The sequence below is a fragment of the Cynoglossus semilaevis genome, chromosome Z, assembly GCF_000523025.1.
Source record: "Cynoglossus semilaevis isolate Cse_v1.0 chromosome Z, Cse_v1.0, whole genome shotgun sequence".
Lineage (NCBI taxonomy): Eukaryota > Metazoa > Chordata > Actinopteri > Pleuronectiformes > Cynoglossidae > Cynoglossus > Cynoglossus semilaevis.
In genome coordinates, this window is record NC_024328.1 from 2,532,145 (window position 1) to 2,553,919 (window position 21,775).

General features: G+C 38.3%; 1 protein-coding gene across 1 annotated transcript in view; it reads right to left on the reverse strand.

Annotated features, from left to right (window-relative positions):
* Window positions 1–4,320: 4,320 nt before the first annotated feature.
* Window positions 4,321–21,775, reverse strand: part of tacr1a (tachykinin receptor 1a) — a 37,488-nt gene continuing 20,033 nt past the window's right edge. Inside the window, exons 3-5 of the mRNA XM_017042808.2 lie at window positions 17,293–17,443; window positions 13,802–13,998; window positions 4,321–11,084 (exon numbers count right to left, since the gene is read on the reverse strand). Coding sequence (XP_016898297.1) covers window positions 10,739–11,084; window positions 13,802–13,998; window positions 17,293–17,443 — 694 coding nt within the window. The 3' untranslated portion in view covers window positions 4,321–10,738. The remainder of the gene's footprint in view (window positions 11,085–13,801; window positions 13,999–17,292; window positions 17,444–21,775) is intronic.

Consider the following 21,775-nt stretch of genomic DNA (forward strand, 5'->3'; position numbering starts at 1 on the left):
ATGAAGAAAGAATCAGCAGAAAATTAGAGCTGGGGGCCATTAAAGCAGCAGCAGCAGCAGCAGCAGCAGCAGCAGGCAGTTCCCTCCTCTCAGGCACTTCTTGCGTCGCTCAGTGCTGCGTTACATTAGTCACAGTGGTAACTGTCAGCAGGCGTGAATCATTTCCATAAATCCACTGAAAGCTTTTGATAATGTAATTGGCTTGGCTTCAGTAGCTCTGTTTTTGTATAAATGTATTATTGTATCAGAGAGACAGCTGCTGTTTGGAACACTCCTGAACCAGCTCTTATCGTGACAAATTTAACGTATACAATTGTTTCCATATTGAGGATTTGCAGTGGGTTTTGAATGCAGCCGGCAGCAGATTATCAGATGTATGTACACCGAAATGCACGGACGACAGGAGTCTAAATACAGATCCATTGTTTTTCTAATGAGAGGTGAATTACATATTGCTTATATGAACATAACAAAAAACAAAACAACTTTTCCCTTCAAAAATCCCAATCATAATTATAAGGTATGGAGACTATGTGGTGATTCAGACTAATCCCCATTTTTTAGGATAAAGGACAGAACCTTGGGGTGAACATCTTGCCCAGGGATACAGTGGCATCCAGATGGTATCAAAACAACAAACTCAAGTTTGTTTACCCCCGTGTTACAATGACAATAATGACTGAATATTCTATTCTATGTTATCTTCTTCCTGTTGATGAACACCATTACTGAAACCATTTCATTCATCTTTGATGAAAACAAATCAATACTTTTGGTTGTTAAATGTAAAAATAAAATCCTTTAGGATAATTATAAATGGTCAAATTAATGATTGGAAGTCAGGTTAAAACTTAAAAAAAAAAAAAAAAAACTATTAAAAACTTAGCCTAAACCTGATAACCGGTTTTATTTTGAGGAATAAAGGTGGTGGAGTTGGAGGCAGTAATGTATTGGTGAGAAATGATAATCTTTCAGTTTGTCTCTATAAACACACCTTCATGATCAGCCGTGCAACACTTGTCCAACCCCAACACTGAAAATGCAGTGAAGTCTAAACTTTCCATTTTATCCCTGGTGTAAAACAAAAAAAAAGTCTCCTCACTCTCCACCCACATTTTGACACCACTTACCAATTGATGATGGACCGGTGGGACGGACTTGACGATTACTTTTTTTTTGTTTTATCATTTGCTGCAGGTGCTGCAGAGAGAGCGATCGAACACCTGACATTTGACACATTGTTCTTTAGAGTGAAAAACCTCTGTCCTCTGTTCTCCTCCTTAATCTACGTCATCCTTTCAGTCAGCTATATCGTTTGACGTTGTCATTGACTTTACTTAAGTTTAGCACTGTACCACCTAAGAAAACAGTGATCTCTCTGAGTACCACCATGATGACCAACAATAGAATATAGCAGCAAAGGCCTTCACTGTTAGCTTCCACCACACAGGAGAGAGGTTTAGAAAGATGTTTATGTTTAAATGTTGTATTAATTGTGCATGGTATGTTTCAGATTTATTTAATTCAAAAATGTAAATGTGAAAATACATACCACTAGTGGTAGGCGTACCACAGTTTGAGAACCACTGTTATAGACATGAGAAACGAGTTCTCATGTCTATGTTTACTGTTGAATTTCATCATCAGGAAAACACTTTTAATAGCAAAAAAATGTCAAACAGGTAATGCATCTATAAGCAACATATTATATCACATTTATTATTATAAATATATTTGTTTTTTTTTAATTCCTTTATTCAAACAAATACATTTGATTTTATTATTTCTATAGTGTTATATTTTGCTTTTTAAAATAAAAAGCAAAATAAAGTAAAAAAACAAAACAAAACAAGGACATAACATTTGTCATGTTTTTTTGCTAATATAATGTTTTAATAACTGGGTCTTTAACTTTTTAACTCTATTCCCAACACCATAAAACATTAGGAGTATAAAAGGTGGTGGATTTAAAGAGATGATGCTCCCTGTGACATATTGTAAGTTTATGTTCTGACCTATTATGCTGCATAAAATAAGAAAAAAAAAACAGGTGCAGAGATGATGCTCCAAAACGCTGAGAGCATCATGTGACAATGATGACCTTTTAATAAAAACCATACATCTGCAGGGGTCCATCTCTAACTGGACTGAAGTGTCCCCACCTTTGTGGGCAGAGGTGAAGCTGAGGTTATTTTCCAATCACATTCTTGACAATTCTGTATTTTCCTGGTCGTGAAATGTCTTTAACTTTACCTTAATGAGCTGCTTTTTATTTCAGGCTTTTTGTTTGTCCACAGCTGGTGTTTCAGTCCAGACAATAACACTGTTCTGGCAAAAACACTCCATAATTCTAGAAGAAAAGACAGAGGGATTAATTATCTCAGTCATTAACGGAAAATAAACCTGCTGCTTAAAGGATTAAACCTTCGGTACGCAGTTTTTAGGCTGCAGATACCTTTATTAACACTTTCACAGATATGGGCAGGTGTTCTTTTTTATTTATATGGTAATGAAGTATTCTATCTTTCCAGGCAGATCGGCTTCCTGTTAACTACAAAATCAATAAGAAAGAGTCTTTTGTTTGACTGTTGATGTACTCACTTGATAACAGACCTGACTTCCCCTCTAACGTTATAGCAATAACAAAAAATGAATGCTTGCATTAATGCTCACAAGGGAACCATACGATCACAAAAAGCAAGAAAATTCTGACTACAGGTGGCAGAAATGAGGAATTACAGATGTATAACTGCAGGGTAACAGCATATTAAGTCTGGCATGTAATGTGCAGCCTTGTATTAAATAGTGGGTGCTGATTATAGAATTAGGGATAGTTGGTGTGCAGAAATCAGAGGTAACTGAGGGACAGGAGGACGTGGGAGGGTCAGGACCCACTGCAGGGTCAACTAGAAGGAAAATGAAGGTAAAGATAAAATGACTGAATGTATGAAGTGACCGACGTGGCCATAAATCCTTTCAAAAGAAGAAGGAAGGTTCTTTCTTCTTTGTATTTGGGGACGTAAGTATTTTATTTCAGCTGAGAACCGCGCTGCATGGTGAAACCTGGGGGCAGCAGTTACTCCATATTATTCAGAAAAGGCATGTGTTTGCTTGGACTGGGAGTCCATACATTATGTATGATGTTGTTCATAAACACCAGGCAATGTGTCAATAATGGCGTGAGTTTCAGTCACATCCATTCTGTGGAGCGTTCTTTGGCAGGTGTTCAACGTCAACAGAGGAGAGAGGCTGAAAATGACAGTGGGAACAGAACACACACTGAAATGTGTTGATGAGGGGATGAAAACAGGTGAAAGGGTGAATGAGAGAGGAGAGGTTGAAAGGTGAGAAAAGCTGGATTAGTGCGGGACACCAGTCTGATGGTAACCCCTCATTATATGGAAGAGGCAGGCCAAGAATGAATAAATGAATGGATGGGTGACGTGAGAGAGACGTCTTACACCAGCTGAGTCCACCTGGGCTTCATTTGACAGTTGCTGTTATGAAGGAAACAATAAACTGTTACTTTTTCGTTTAAACACAAGTTAAAATTCAAACCCTTGTATTGACATATAAACACCAGATGAGAGAACTGGTTGGGTCTGTTAGACCGGAGTTTTTTATACTCCGGTCTAACAGACCCTATGGCCTTAGATGGAGCCCAGTGGTTTTAATGTGCCTGCTGTCTGTGCAAAGTCCAGTGGAAAACTCTGCATGTTTAATCTCACAGCAACACACTCTGCTGTTCTTCACTACTTTAATGACACACATGTACATTTAGCTGCAGATGACCATCCTCTCCCTCGCTCTCTCTCTTTCTCTCTCTCTCTCTCAGCTCTGTCTCTTTTTCTCTCTCTCTCAGTTGTCTCTCTTTTTCTCTCTCAGTGCAGATGACCATCCTCTCCCTCGCTCTCTCTCTTTCTCTCTCTCTCTCTCAGCTCTGTCTCTTTTTCTCTCTCTCTCAGTTGTCTCTCTTTTTCTCTCTCAGCTGCCTCTCTCTCTTTCTCTCTCTCTCTCTTTCACTTTCTCATTCTCAGCTCTGTCTCTCTTTCTCTCGCTCTCTCTCTCTCGCTGTCCTTCTCTCTCTCCCCCTCTCCCTCTCTCTCTCAGCTCTCTGCACTGCAGATATGTATTTTATTCAATCAATATTGAACTTTTTACTGAGGCTGTGCAGCATGCTTTGTGTTTGCAACCCTTTGCCAAAAGGTGTTTGATCTGGATGATCTGGAGACCAAAATCCAATCAAATCTCTCTCTCACTTTTACTCTCTCTCTCTCACGTTCACGTTTTTTCCTGCAAAAACAAAAACAACAACGTGTGTGTCAGTCATTACTGCAGTTTCCCTTGTTCTTTATTACAAGACGTTAAAATAGATGTACAGATTTATCAGTTTTATCAGTTTTGTCCAACTGCGCAGGTAAACACATTCACTGTACAGTAAACATGACTCCACTATAGTCAGGCAACAATAACAGCATCCACAGATACACTGTCACCTTAAAACAGTAGCCACTGGAAAATAACATCAGGTTTTTCTTTTTAAAGAGCAAAAGCATGACTACAGTTTGAATGAAACAGATTAACATTAAATCTCACTTCACAGCCAGCGCTTTTATTTGGAGCTCATCCATATCTGGTAACTTTAATTGGACCGACTCTGGTCGTGGACCAATGGCACTTTGGCAGTTTTCTATTCTTTGCTAAATCCTTATTTGGTGGCATCCCAGTCAAAGGTCGTCTCCAATACGGCAAAAATTAATTTTTACCCAGTCGTTGGAGTTTGGCCAAACATTCATCCCCAAAAAAGCCAGGAACGGTGAAATGTGTCTGACATTTGCCTCTCAGTTTAAAAATCTCTAAATCTGTTACCAGTCAGACATGTAAACAAGGCCCAAACGCATTCCTAATTTGTTAAAAAAAAAAAAAAAAAGCCTCTGCTGTATCATTGTCAGAGGTGGCCATCATACTGTATGTATTTACAATCATGAAATCTTGGCCCACGTGGATGTGCTGACTAGGTGTGCTCTATTATTCCTGCAGTGATAGAAATGCAGACATGACAAAAGCAACACTGAAAGCAACACAATACAGAACATTGACTGTTAATGGCAAAAGTGGCCACAATATATTCATATTCATTTAGTAAAAGATAGATTTATCGGCATCACGTTACGTTTTTCTTACACACTATATATTTAAATAATTACTGTCATAAGCGGCAGTGCTGAATTGAAACAAAATGATATAAATGAACAACATCAGTTTTAGGGCACACTGTATGTAACTGTTGATGAAATACATTTACATACATGGTAAGGTCATTAGTGTTGTTACATTTACAAAAGTTATTAAACATCAGATGTTCGGAGTGTGTGTTTGTGATGTTTGATAGTCATTTGATCTGTTTTATACATTTTTAATTAACATCCTACTGACAAACATATGATCAAAGCTACGGCATAAAAAGGCAGAGTGTCATTGCAAGGATCTTTTTTTTTGTTGTTGTTGTTTTTTTTTACATTAAAACACATGATACAACAGTAGAACTACCACTGTAAAAATTTCCTCCACACCAGTATTTTCTTTTGTCAAGGACACACACTCGTAGTCTCAAGATTACACTATGTTTCATTGTAAACATGTCTCCATTAAAGTATATATAACATAACACACAAATACAGTTACTTATATCATCACAGTCCAGGGGGGGTTTAGAAGTTGCAACATCCCACAAAATTCATCTAGACATGGGAAAAACAACACACTCTGTACATGTGGTGGTAGATGGTGATAGGAGGAGCCTAAAAGTGAAGCAGAAATAACCTTGACCGACCAGTAGGGGATGTCTCTGCTGGTTATTGTGACTGTTGATTGAATTTGGATCACGTTTTGTGTCATTTGTTATTCTGATAATTGTGCATCATAACCGGACTGAGAATCGAAGGAACAAACAACCCCCAGGGTGTGTTTCAACTAAGGTTTGGAAGAATTAGACTTGTTTACCTCTTCTATGGTTTAAACCAGACAACATGTTCCATCTATTAATATTTCTTTTGCCATAAGGTTTATGGACTCCAAAAAGTACACAAGCAGAAGCTAAAATGATGTGCCGTACCCCAAACACAGCTGCGTGGACGACTACGGTAAAGCATGATTTTGAACAACACATTTTTATCAATGGAGTTCTGTGCCAGTGATGCATGAGTATAATAAGAACACAGGGAGACAGACCTTGTGTGTGTGAGTGTGTGAGTTCATTGGCTGCTGTGCGGGAGGTGAATGTGTGTTCGCCTGCTCCTCCTATCTCCTCTCCTCTCCTCTACCCTCCTCTCCTCTCCTCTCCTCTCCTTTCTGCTGCTGTAATTAGCCTGATTAGAAGATGAGGGACAGAAACAGAGGAAGAGATGTACTGATGAGAATTTTCACCCTGCTGTGCAGCTTGCCTGGCGCCTCTCCACTGCAACCTGTCAGCGTTTGTCTGTACCACTACAACCACAGACGGTGACAACTCCAAAAATGCCAATAAAGAATGGCAATAAGTCCTTAATGTAAAGTTTGGGTTTCTTCTTGCATATTACGTATATTACAACTTGATGTATTTGTCATAAAAGCGGCCTTACTTTGTTTCTGTGCCCGAATGACTGCCATTGTTCTAAGTCTCTTATTAAAAATTGATGCCATGACATGCAATTAACTCTGTTATTGAAGCAGATGAGCCGTGTAATAAGAAAAGAAAAAAATCTCCTCATCATGAATGTTTTTATACTTGTGTTCAGTTAAAGTAGAAACCAAAAATGAGTGTAACCTAGAGTTTTACAATCTTACAAATAAAAAATGGGATAATAAAAGCTTATAAAAAATTACTTTCTAGAGTTTCATTGTTTTCTTCTTGAACATAACATTTTCATCTTCTCTGAAGTAGTGGCTGTATACACACTGAACAACACAAGATTTGCAGTCGTTTGGAACAAGAAATCAAAAACATTTTGGCTACTTTTACCAGTATGTTGTGTCATTAACAATGTATTTGATTAATTAATGTGATTTTAACATAAAGGATGGTGTATAGTGTTTTACGAATGACATCATCAATCTAAATACTTATGCGTATGTAAAAAATATACATGCTGGGAAAATCCTCAGAAATACTGGACATTAATATCTCTTGTTGCTACCATTAAAACATCATGTTATCAGATCATGTCAATATTCTAGCAGACAGCATCAAAGTCAGGGACGTGATCAGAAAGTCCCACAGTGATTTTTGGGAAAACAAGTCATTACTGACCTGATGACTTGTATAGGACTTTTATTTCCCCAAAGCTCAGAGGAAAATGTAACTGACATTAAAGTCAACATGAAGGAAAAGATCATCATCGCTGGTGGATGACAAGTAAATATTATCCTCTCATGTTCACTGTATATTGTTTCCTCTTCTCTGGTCAATGTGACCTTTCTTTCTATTTATCTTGGTTTTATGAAATATATATCCTTGTCACTTGTAAAGGAATGAACCTTGTGCTGAGACAGTGATGGACCTGCAGACCTTATCAGCATTCTGTAGAGCTGGGATTTTTGAAAATAAATGTTTTTGTGGTTTATTTTCTGATGTTTGACATTCTGATAAAAAAGGGCCTGATTAAGATTGTTTTCATCATGTAAGTAGTGACAGTAGCAACTAATGAATCATAGGTGGATTTAAGGCAAATATGACGTCCATTGCTGTTAGTTCAATTCATGTGAAATGTAATTTGTCAAGACTTTTGTCGGGGCCATAACAGCAGGTGGGGCTGGAAAACCCAATGACCAAACATTTTTGAGAACCACTGGTTTAAGGTCATGGTATCAACTAGTCAGTTCACATGTACGTCAGCATTTGTTTGGAGAAAAAAAAATTATAGAGATACTTCTGTCTGGATAAAGACAGAGTGTTGGAGTTTGTGCCTAAAAACATTTAAAAATGTTTACCACAATGTGAAGTTTAAAGACATGTCATTATCCAACCTAAAAGTCTGCAGCACTCCAGCACTCCACCCCAGCACTTTTCTGTAAAGTATTTGTCACTCATAATTAAGTAAAAGCTCTCTAAGAGATTTTCACAGAAACCCTAATTTGATTGTGAAACAAAATGTAATTCTGTAAAAGAGTTTGTCCCTGTGGTTCTATAAACATCACCTGCTTCACATCTGCTGCATAGTTTCACGTCAGCTGACAGAGGAATTTATCACAACAAGCTTTGTGGCTGAGAATAGATGGGAGTTAGGAGGGCGACGGTCCATGTGTGTGTGTGTGCGTGCGTGCGTGCGTGCCACAGACTGACAGACAATGATGAGTGTCAACAGGTGACAATTCTTTGCATGCATGAGCACGTGCCGTACCCGTAGAGTGCAAGGGAAATTCACCTTGTAACCTGATTATTCAGGCAGTGAATGTAACACGTGGCACACTTCTTTATCTAATAATAAAATGTGTTAATTCTGACTTGATTTCTGATGCAGAAGATGAAATTTATTTTTTGAACCCCCTTTCTGAACCTCTCAGTATTCATTTAGAAACCACTACGACTTATTAAAACAGATTTTCTGCCCTCTGTGACACAGATGGAATATTTGTCTGTTAAATGTAGCCTAACTGTTTACAGCAGATAAGGCTGGCTGTTTGTTATGTGCACAGCAAAAATGCAAATCATGTGGATTCAGTTAAAAGTCCAACTGTAGGTCACTGGGGTCAAAATTATTTTGCCGATGAATAATTTTGTCCTATTTAATTTCAAGCAATAAAACTGACGTACGAGCCGCAGCATCTTGAAAAGATTATTTATACGTTTTATAAATAGAACACATTGAAATGAATGACTCTTGACAAGATGGTGGTGGTGGGTTATTATGTGGAATCAGTTTATAATAATACTTTACGTGTATGTGTGTGTATGTGAAAAAACCATGTTACCACTAAAAATGTGAGCGCTCGCCCAAAACACACAAAAATATATAATGTATATATATAGCCATGTTTTTACCTGATATGGACTCTTTACCTGAATATTTCTTTTATGTATGAAAGTCAAAGTAAAGCCGTGCCTAAAGTTTGAGGTTCACTGTTTGCTGTGTCCAAAAAGCAGAAAAATATTTGTTTTAAAAAACAGAGAGAACAGGTCTGGATGTTTTGGTGGCTAAGCTGCAAAACCAACAATGGTTTTTTCTTAACTCTTAAATGGGCTGAAATCTATCAATAACACAATATTTTGTAAGAAGTTGATGAGCTGCTGGGTTGTTGGCTGTAACTTGCAAAACACCTAGAAGTACACCGGACTCTGTAGCAACTATTTCTGATCAGTTGTTGGAAATCTAAGCACATTTAAACGTTTTAAAAAGTCAATTCATCTCAGCTCACACTGTTTTGGGCTTTTGTTTTGGAAGTGAGATGGACACCATAGTCTAGGTTCATGAACTTATTTGAGGACATGGGTTTCACCTTGGACCTGGGTGGAGGCCTGATGAAGAAACTGTGGACACACATGTACAGAGCTGTGAGGAATAGTGAGTGACCGTTGTATGCAGGACTAGGTTTGCTGTCAATCTGTCAATTCTTACGCATGTTAATAGTTTTGTTTTCAGTCCAGTTTCAATCAGTTCATATTACTCATATTAGAGTACCAAAATAATTCATCTCCACAACATCATGTCAAAGCACGGTCTTCAAAAAAATCCAAATTGCCTCGTCGTGCTGACGACACTTCACCCTAAACGTAGAAGTAACTTGCAACTTGCATTTAACTTGAGGTGGATGAACTTTCACCTGCTCCACTGTCCAGTCTGGACTGACGTCTCACTCTGGGCAGTTTAGCTTCCTGTGTTCTCTGTAGACCTGATGTTACGACGTTCAAAGATGATCTTTCCTGCTGTTGCAAAGTAATGTTTATTTGACTGGAGGCTGATCTTGATGGTTGACCTGTCAGGTGATGACCAGACCTCTCCAATCAAGTCGGCAGGAGATCTTCAGAGTCCCATTCCAGCCAGGAAGGAACTCAATCTCTATTTTAGTTTGAGGAAAACCTGTCTTGTTGTTACATGTTTAAGATTGAATATTTTGCTCTGCACACACACACACACACACACACACACGCACGCACGTGCACACACACACAGACACACAAGTGAAAGTGAAACCGCTGTTTTTCAGTGTCTGCTGGTGAGGGACTTCCTGTGAAAACCTTCCTGTGAGAACATCTAATGAAAAACAACTCACTTTTATTTTACTTTTTTCCTCCTCTCAGGGAGCGCAATCTGTTAGAACAGAATGCTACTCTGTGTCACAGCCCGCTCTTCTCTGGGTAAAGCTCCTCTCTCTAAAATAGGCTGTGTGAAGTCACACAGCTTGTGTGACTTAGGATGTGTGAAGCTTTTCTCTTCATTGAGAGAAGATGAGAAGGTGGTGTCTGGTGTGAGGAGCTGATGCTGTGAAGCTCAGCGGCGCCTGCTTCAGTTTGGCTCTTAAACTGGAATGTGCTTGTGTTGTTAAATCTTCTGAATCTCTCCGATGAATGTTGATCTGGTCAGAAGCGTGAGGCTTAATACAGGGCGATGGGGTAAAGATGAAATCTCTGTCCCTGTCCTTACAGAATGTTCCGGTGAACTCCTTAGACTTATCAAACACTTGCAGATGAAGTCACACATTCACAGCTCACTCAAAGACAGACAGGCAACATATTCTCCAGAGAAACTCCACTTTCATCAGTCTATTCCTGCATGTTGTTGCTGGAGTAGAAACTGGAAGTTTCTGACACTGTCTTGGAGACACTTCTGGATGATGTCCCATTGGACGTCAGATCCAGGGAGAAGCTATGAGGCCCTGCCCGTACCGCAGCGCCACAGGAGCCTGGGAACGCTGCAGACTTGATTTTTGAATGCCCCATTTCATCTGCGACCTGGAGAACAGTAGATACGGTGGTCTCCATCCGGCTGGCCTTGTAGACGCTGGTCTGAGTCTGAAGGTAGCGAGTGGACTTCATCTCCAGGCCATCGTAGGAGCCTTCAGGGACACATGGGCAGCAGTGGAAGGCGTGTTTGAAACCGGCACGGAACCTAAGACCAGAGGGACAGAGAATTCTTATTTTGTTATAAATATTATGGTTGATTTAAAATAGAAGGCCATCATTCGTTTACATGGAGTGTGTCTAATATTATGCAGATGAGTGCTTAAACAATGATTCTTGAGGTTATTTTCATCAGATTATTGTAACTCTGGAACATGAATGAATAAAAGCGAGTAACATCCCACTCTGTGTGAGTGATTTGTGGAGCAGCAGTGTGTCAGCCACGACTCCGATAAGAACAAATATGGATTTGACTTTTGCCCATGTTTGAACTGTAGTCAAACACAGTCAGTAGTGTTTTTGGTGTCACATAAAAACCGGGAGGTTCTGTTGAAAGAGCAAATGCTTATTTTGAAATTTTGAACTTTTTTTAATTATTGGATTGTACTGCTTTTTATTTATTTTGTGCTACAACAATAACAACAGTCTAAAGTAAAGGTATTTGGGGTTTTTTCTTTTTTTTTGAAGGAAAAGTCAGTAGTGATGGTTAAATTATTAATGGACATTTTTTGGGGTGAAACACGACAGGTTTCAACCTCAGACGTACAGAAATCACAACTTGGCTGTAACAAAGTACACAAACACAAACAAACACAAACTGAGGTTCAGTTGTTTAAGTCATAACTAATTTGCACACAGTAGAAAGTGTGAAAACTAACCAACTGTATGAACTAAAAAATCTCTGGTGAATATATTTGTTTAACTTTCTTTCAGACCATCTGACCAACTTTTTTTATTGACAACAAATAAATGTGAAACCTCATTAAAACATCATGAGGACGAGAACTGACGATGACAAAAAAGATTCTTGTTCATCTACATTTTTGCAGCAGTGAATTTAAATGCATCAGCCCTGTATGATGATCTTCACGCTGCTTCAGTACAATAACGTTCTGTGTAAATTCCGTTTGATGTTGACACACTTATTTACATAGGGGTAAATTCACACAGTCTTAATCCAATCTGTGTTTGCATCTCACAATAACAACATTCCACTTTTGTCCAACCTCCCACCAACTGACAACACAGTTTACAACACAGAGCCACGATTAGAAGTAAAGCCACCGCAGATAGAGGGCGAGAGTGAGTGAAGCACTGTTAACAATCTCATTACGTCTGCATGATGTGTTTGATACACACTTTCTGAATGATGTAGTAATATTAGGACATACAGGGGTAGATCTCCTTCCCACTATTGTTATTGCATCTGAACAACAACACGAGTGTGATTAATTAAATAAAGAACAGGGATGTAATTAATTAAATATTTTTTTCTTTCTGATCAGCTGTATTTTTAGAACACACTTCTCGGGTGAAAGTCCATGAGGGCTACTTGGTGACCCCGGTCCCTATGTTTGTGACCCCTGCACTACGGTGCAAATGCAAAAACAAGAGATTGTAAGAGGTTGTTATTTTACCCACTCAGACAAATCTGACTGTATGCGGGTGCATACAAAATAAACTAAAGACAGAAGACAAAAAACGGCTGATGGCTGACGACATCTCAGCAAACATTTAAAATCCAAACAAATAGGCCAGGAGGAGAAGATGGAAAAGAGAGGATGGGGGAGAAGAAGAGGTGAGAGAGGACTAATGGAAAAAAGAAGAGAGTTGAGGAAGAGGTCCAACAAAGGGCCATGCATTTGAATTCAAATCAGTCCAGGTAATGGAGAAAGAAGCCAGTCAATATCCTTTACAGAATATCTAAAACTCCACACACTGTGGACCAGATGAAACAGTATTTTTTTTTTTGGGATTTGATTCCATTTCACTAGCGAAAACAAACCAAGTGAGAAATCCCACATCTCCGACAGCACAAAGACAATTAACAGGTGGCTGCGATGAGTGAGACAATGGGAGATGATTGATCATCGACAGCCAGCAGAGCTGACCATCTGCCTTTATTTAGCCAAATCACCATCTTTAAAATCACTCACTTTTTAAATGACAGGCTCTTCCCACATCACTGCTGCAGTACTTTTTCACAGTTGGATTCAGTTAGTTTCAGGGATGGGATTTGAATTTTTGTTTATGACACCATGAGTTTATTTCAACTAAAAGTTTCCCTGGTTTCTCTGTAGACAAATGGTCCAAAAATGAGGATGAGCAGATTTCTGCTTCTCATCTGCTCGTCATTATGTCTGTGTGTGTGTGTTTCATCGGCTGGAGTCTAGAAGGTCAGTAAACAAGAAAACAAATTCCCTCCCTTCTAGATATTTGTGAACTTATCTTAATTCTTGAAAAATCCAAAGAAAACTAATAAGCACGCCTTCTAACTTAAATAAAAGTTAGAAAAGTAAACTTGAGTTAAAGTAAAATGTGTCACACTTGGGTGCATTGTAGAAAGGATAGTACAATGAAGATGTAAAAATGAGCTGAAATAAGTAGCCTGACAGACTATGAGAACATTGCCCTCAAAGGGTCTTAAGGTGACTAGGGACTGAGTAGAATTTAAAAGAAAAAAAAGTAAAGTGAAATTAAGTCGGTATAAGTATACATAGATAAAATTCCTCAAACTAACAACCCAGAAATTAGCCGAAAGATTAACATGGAGTAGCTAAAATATTAGTTACATGTTAGCCAAAAAATATTTCAAATACACCCCAATACCCCATACTGTAGGAACTTAGCTAGGTAAAGAATTAGCATATCAATACAGTTAGCATCAGCACTGGTGACCAATAAAGGATGTGTTTGCTGACTCACCTGTCGTTGAGGCAGCAGTAGATGATGGGGTTGTACATTGTGGAGCTCATGGCCAGCCACATGATGGCCAGGTAGAACTGCTGGGTGAGCCTGACCTCAAACATGTCAGGAAGGAACTCGTACAGCAGGAAGTAGACGTGGTAGGGCAGCCAGCAGAAGGCGAAGGTGCAGACCACCACGATCATCATCTTCACCACCTGTTGGACCCACTTAATGTCATTTTCTCTTCATTTTTATACACATTATTATAAATTTGACCAGTGGAAGCTTGGTAGATTAGTAGACAGTATTTAGAATATGTATGGTACTCCACGATAAAAACATTCAGGAACCAGTGAATATGTACATTCAACATCTTTTAGGATCTGAATGTATGTTTATAAAGAGAAATACAATGTATTTTCTTTTTCTTCTCAGGGCAGTTTCACCTGTCCAATCATATTTTGGTGAGGATATGCATTCATGTCCTTCAATGTTTCACAAATCAAATTGATTATTTTAGTTAATAGTGAGTTATTTAATTTGCTATTTGTTCATTAAGGTTACCAGTTTGCATTAACCTGTAATTCTTTTGACTATATTGTTTTTATTATTGTTTATATTTTTCCCCCCACAATGTTTTTTTATTTTTTACACATCAGTTAGTCTAGTTGAATCATGTGAATCAGTTAAACATTTATACTATCATAAAAATACAATCTCTTCTTACTTTATAAATATGTATGTACAATGTCTACTCGTCACATCAGTTGACACGTTGTTGTACTCAGACTGTTGAAGTTCAACCTCTCTGCTCTGTGATCACTGGTCACTGGACAAACTGAACCATCTAGATCTGCTGAATGTGTCCAGGAAAAGACTCTTTGAACTTTCCATTTGTCAGAATGGAAACGTGATCCACATGGACACTTCATTAGTGCTGTCAATAACACAGAGTTGAATATAACGTACACGGACAGATGTGAAGACAGACACAGTGTGACACAGGTACAGGGGCTAAAGTGAGAAATCAATAAGGACAAACTGGAGACAGAAAACAAAAATCACAACAATCACAGTATGTGTGATATAAAAGAGATAAAAACAGGAGGTGTTCAGGCAGTACAGCGCCCAAAAGGTTCAGAATTCAAGTTCAGAAAAAAAGGTATTTTCTTGAGGCACCAGGTGCTGAGGAAACACACCAAAGTGAGTAAATCTACCATCTTAGCTATGTCACCTAGAATATTCTCTGCCTCAAATCAGTTTTCTACAGATTCAGAAAACTTTATTAATCTTACAGAATAATAGATAAGGACAATAAGTGGCACATAGAGTAAAAGGACAAAAAAGTATAGAAAAAAACCAACCAAGCCACGTAGAAGAAGAAGTCTTAAAATGGAAGATATGTAGATAAAATAAAGAGGATAAAACAGAACATAATTAGTTAGGGATGGGGGGCGTTACCTAAGGAACGGCATGCTGGGTAAGAGTTAGGACTGGAGGTGCTCTCGGAAGAGGTAGGTATAGGTTTTTCCACCTGCTCTGAATGAGAAGAATCTGGATCGCCTTGTTTGGGGTCTTAGCATTCCCTTGAAGAATGGAGCAGTTGTGGTGTAACACGTTCATCGAATCCAAGAAAATATATTGCACACGAAAAAATAATTTTGTGTTTGTAACAACCGCTGTGCATGACTATAAATTCTGAAAAGAATATATGACCATATTTATTTATTTTTTTAATCACAATGTTGTGTTCTTTAGGTTTCTATATTAAAAATGTTCAATGTCACACGCCTTTTGAAATAAAGTAATGGCTTTGCGAATTCTATGGCTTTTATATGGTGAGTCAAACAACATAACATATTATCATAGGACTCTCTAATATTAGCACTGTGGGTAGGAGGTGTAATATTTGTATCCTTGTAAAGGACTATGGTTTTATTAGGCAGAGGACAGTGGGTGTGAATGTGAACCCTGTAACCACTGGGTTACATTGTTATAAAGACCTGAATCATTAGCCCAACCAGTCATGTGGTTCTGCCCGACAGCGAGTCTTCATACAGACTCGACACAAGCATTATGGAAAAACATTCTGAAATACTCCTTGTGAGAATTAGAGCATGGCTATGTCATGAAACGTCACTAGCTTGAATGACCTGGCAAATACCAGTTGGTAACAGAGCTACTGCTGTTTGTCCAAGAGCCGTCAGCATTAAGCTGCAGCTGCCTTACTGGGAGGTTGACAACATTCTACATGTGGGGGTCGGTCAGAGCCATGCTGACAGTGTTTGAAACAAAATGAATAAAATGTAAATGTTGATGGTAGACTTTACATATGCATAATTGCCCAAGAACAAATAAAATAAAATGGAGTTTAGAGAATAAACTCTTCTATTTTGGAGCGAGAATCCCAAGTCAAATTTTATACAGACAACACCGTCCAGAGAAGACAAATTAACTACACTGATGTCTTCACATCTCTGATTGTAATGGAGAACTCATGCACTCAACACTAAGAGTTATACAAATTGCAGTACAAATTGTAGCACTTTAACAGTGAGACTCACTAAAATGTATGAGAAAGTTCAGCCAAAGATAAAGAAAAGCCTTTGCAAGTGTCCTTCATGGTCCATATTCTCTACAGAGCTGCAAAACCAAAACTGTAAACCCGTGACCAGCAGGTCATGGGAACTTGAGAGGAAAGGAGTGGGAAATAGGTTGAAAAGGCTCAGAACAGATCTGATGGTGAAAAGAGAAAGTAAAGAGGCTAAACTGAGTTGACGAGAGACAGGGAGTAGAAAACATTGATAAGTAGTAAATAAAAAATGCATTTAGGTTTTTGTGCTGTTTTCAATCTTCTGCCTGTGTATAAATAGTGAATGATACATATACTGTGGATGTTTTCATATTCGATACTGATACTGCAACTTGGAGTAGCTGTGGATGCAGATATTAATGTGATGCCATCTTTTCTCCTCCAGCTGCTGTGGGCTGCTCCTGCCGAGGTGATAATGTTCCTGCATTTGGCCTTCAGTATTGTTCCACCCTGAAATTCTGACAGTCCAGTATCAGTCCACTAGCCATTCCTAACACATTTGAACGCTCTGGCAGAATGACGTACACTGTATGTGTATGTCTATATCTACATAATCCCACTGCCCGTCCTCTTGTTGCTGCTCTAATACACAGTCCATACACGTTGTTGTTTGGTTTCACGAGGTACACAGAGCTTAAGATACCGTCTCAAATCCCAGCATGTGTTTGTGGAGGCTTTAACTTCAACATCTGATTCCTGCTCACATCAGACCAGTCTGTGAAATGGACTGAAGTGGACTGTTGATATTGTTGAGGACGTTTTTAAAGACACACCGTGTCTTCTACAATGGTGATATGCAGAGAAATGACAGAAATCCACCAACTCTACTGTATGCAGCTAAATGTAGAGTTTTTTAAAAAAAAGAAAATTTAAATAAAAAGCAAATCATCCAGAGAAACGAAGCTCAGAACATTACCTTTCGTTTAGCGATCAGCTGCTCCCTATAGCGATCGGAGGAGTCTCCAGGGATCTCACTGGCCCAGAGGGTCATCCCCACCACCAGATAAGCACAACCCATCACCAGAAGAGGCAGGAAGTAGATGAGGATGGCCACACACACGTAGTACCTGCATTAGACACACACATACACATACAGGATAAATCCCAGGATATGTAGAAATAAAAAAGAAATAGCGATATTGGCTCCACTGCGTTAATAAAACTTGTTAATAAAAAACTGGATACAGTACTGTAGAATACCTATTACGGTCTGTGAAACTAAATGTCTTAATATTTCAGTGTATCGATATTTTCTTAAACAACAATTTATGAATTTATGAATAACCAATGTGAGGTAACTGTACCTTTGATGTTCAACACAGACTAGATCAGCTCATCACTTAAACTTGAAAATGCAACGCTCCAATTTTAATTCTGGAAGTTTCCACCGACCTCTTGACCTTTCGTCAAGACCATAATTAACATCAGCTTTCAGAATTATCCACCTGAAGGCCACTGCTGTATCACAAACAGGCCCATACTTCTATCCTCTATCGAAATACAATTTAAAAACATTATACATGTGTTTAATCACTTATTTCAGCCCAACACTGGGCAAAGGTTATAAGTGGTTAAATCAGTGTCTTATATTGTAAATACCAGAGCTGAAAGGTGGACCATGGGTCGGGTCCAGACGAACCCAGTTGAAGTTCCAGGCCAGTCCTACATCTGATAACTGCAGAATAAAACTAACAGACTTACAAACAACCTTTTTCTACATAATTTTGTCAGTTTTCCAACTTTCCCAGTTGAACTGTGAACAGTTCATCATGGATGTGTCCTGTAATTTATTTTTATGGCCATGAATTGGTCTGGTGACGAGATGCCTTAACGAGTTCAGAAAGAAAACAGTAGAAACTCAGACAAGAAGCCAATTAGTCGGTGTGTTTGTCAAACAGCTCCTCAGAAAGTGCCTGTTTCTGTTGCTGCTGTTAGTCTACTGAGCTGAGCGTCGGAGGACGAGAACTAAGACTCAAACTCAGACAGTAAAGTTCTGAAAACCAATAGTTTCTGCCAAATTATTCTGCACTTTTTGGAGTCCTGAAGAATGCTCTCCCATGTTACCAATCTTTACCAGTTTTACATTTCAATTACCTTAATGTTACGTGATTTTGATAGTTACAATAATGCATATTGTTTCTAAAATGTCAGGGGCAGCAGTGGACACTCCTTTATGGGATAATTAAATTTGACAGTTTTGTTATGGAGTTAATATTTTGCTAATCCATCACAGACACAATGTCTAAACCAGTTAGCATACAGTACAGTGCAGTAAATCTGTTAATATTTTAAATGCCCTAACGTGAAGTTACATAGATGCTGTTTACTGCACGTATACACACATTACTATAATCATGTCATTTCTCTCTAGTACCAAACAGTGAGTTTACGGCGTGTATTTTCACTCACACTGCAGGTCATGACCCCATGACTCTGACATGCACACACTCAAACAATTAATTTCCTCCACTCTGTTCTCAGTACAGATGGGCCCTCAGCAATTAACTATAAATATGTCCATGGTACTGATGGACGAGAGCTAAGATGAACATACACTGGTTTGGCTCGCTGTATGCTCAGCCAGGGCATATACAGAGAAGAGCCTACATGAATTAATATAATGGTCTATGTAATTAATATACTTATTTTTGACATCTATGAATGTCTGGAGAATTCAGTATGCAGTTTGTTCTTTTTGGAAATTTAAGGAGTTGATATTTACATTTATTTTATATTTCTATATGTTTTTACCTAATCTAATAACTTTCAAAACAAAAATGTTTGGTATTGGCATTGTTATTAAATTGATGTAACTTTTCCCCATTTCCCCCATGCTCTTGAACGACTAACTACTCTATGTAACTGGGTCATTCACAATGTCCCGTTTTCAGCGGAGCTAAGTGCAACCAGACCTTTGGTAATGGGATTTATGTCACCCTCTCTTTTCTCCCACTTCACTCTTCATTTTTTCCCACCAGCGATAATGTAATAAAACTTAAACTTGTCTTTAATTAAATGGAGAAGTTAAGTATTTTGCCTCTTTGGTTTAATGAAACACGTCTCCGAAAGCGTTTCACCACAAGGCTGAGGAAAATTAACTGAGAGGAAATGGAAATAAACACCATTCACTTACACAGCAGCGCAAATGTCATTTGTTTTCCCACTTGTGCCTTTAGGAATCATGAATATTATCAGTGACTAGACGTGTATAAGTACAAACAACACCAGGCAATGTTGTTTGTATCAAACTTGATGGAAAACAATCACACACTCATCACACAGTCGTCACACACTGATCAGACTGGTTTTCTACAACTGTATGGAATATATTCAGGGACATTTTTTGGTATAATTTCATTTTCAAGACTATAAATAATACATTCATGTAGTTGTGAATTTTTCGGGTTTTTGTTATTTATTTAAAACTCTGACAGAAAAATGAAGACTATAACAATGACTGCTTTGAAGGTTGAGGAAAAACTCCATTCGTTCTCATTTTATAAACCATTAGGCTAAATATCCGGCTAATGCTGTGTCAAATATTTTCGTCAAATGGATGGTAATGGCTGATTCAAATTTAGAATTAAAGTCAGAATAATCACAGGGACGTTTTATAGAGTTGGTGGATTTGAGTCATTGTTGCCCAACAATGCTGTGACAGAAAGAGGGGGAGTGTCTCTATCTTTCTGTTTCTATAAATAAAGATATAATATGCTTATTTTTGATAATGGATCTATCTGAACCTGAAAACCTGAGAGTACCTTATAGGCCTGATCTCATTCTAATAAATAAAATAGATCACAACTAGAATTCAGGCAAGCTCTAACATTCAGTCATATTTATAGAGTAGTCCATTTAATGTTGAACCAATCTAATTTGGCATGGTATGCTCAGTCAAGCTCTTTTAATTCCATTAATATCCAATTATAAAAACAAGTGTTGATCCCAGGCCCTGCGACTGGCAGCTGAAGTTTTCATCTTTAGCGAGAGAGACAGAGAGAGAGAGAGAGGCAGAGAGACGGAGAGAGAGAGACAGAGAGATAGAGAGGGAGAGAGAGGCAGAGAGACGGAGAGAGAGAGAGAGAGAGAGAGAGAGAGAGAGAGAGAGAGAGAGAGAGAGAGAGAGAGAGAGAGAGAGAGAGAGAGAGAGAGAGGCAGAGAGGGAGAGGGGGGGAGGGAGGGATAGTGAAATTCCACAGCCTCTGTCTGTGCCTGATGAAATGCTGTATATTCTCATGCACAAAGCTCGACACACAGCAGCGGTGCTGAAAATGACACACGCTCAGTGACACCAGCTGTCATGTCCATCCAACAGGCAGCCTCTCCCCTCCTCCTGCCTGAGTGCTCCTTCATCCCAGCTCCTCCAGACAGTCAATCATCATCATCACAAGTGTAAATCCTTCAGAGAGAGCCTGTGGATGGATTAACTCAACCAGCTGATTTATATGATTAAAGTGGATTTGTCGAGCCGTGTGTCGATTTCAGTGTCACAGGAAAAGCACAGAAATCCATTAACAGGAATTTATCACACAAAAGATTTAGAAAAAAATTACACATCCAGGAGGTGGATGTGATTCATGAGACAAAATAAAGTTGTGTCATCACACCGATGTGTCTTGAAAACTACAGTAATTTATTATTATATAATATTATATATTCTCTTTCTGTTTCTGCCAAGAATTCATGATATTTCATTGATAAGACTAGGAAACATAACTGTTTAATTGAAGAGATGAAAATAAAACAGTATTTGGTGGACCACATTCAACCCATGGGCCTTGAGTTTGACACATATTAGTACAACTAGTTTGTTATTGCAGAGTCAGTCATTTCAATTTATGTTTTAATATCGCTGCAGCATGGAACTGGAGGAGCGACTGTCTCAAACACGGTCAGATAAGTAGTTTTAATAAAAAGTTCAACATTTTATGACTGGAAACTTAAAGCTTTGGAAAAAAAAATCAATTTTCTTCTACAACAAACACCAACGTGCTAAAGAGTTAATATCCACTCAAAGAAATCTACCATAAATATTTAATATACAGAGTACCAACTAAACTTATACGAAGTTATAACACAAACACACTCTTCTGCCGCTGTTAAACTGAAGGTAACTTTGCTCTTCTGCATTTACAAAATAAATTGATTTCTAAAATAAATTACACTTAAAACTCAAGACCTGTGGCCATTATTACTAATTATTTAACTAATTTTGTTCAGAGATATCATTAGACATTAACCCCACTACACAATAATTTGTTAATATAAATTCAATGATTCCACTCTTTTATGAGTTTTTTAAGATGAAAGTTTTATTTTATATTTATTTTCTCCTCCTTGAATCGCAACCTTAACGTGGTGGAGGGGTTTGAGTATCCGAATGAACCTAGGAGCTACTG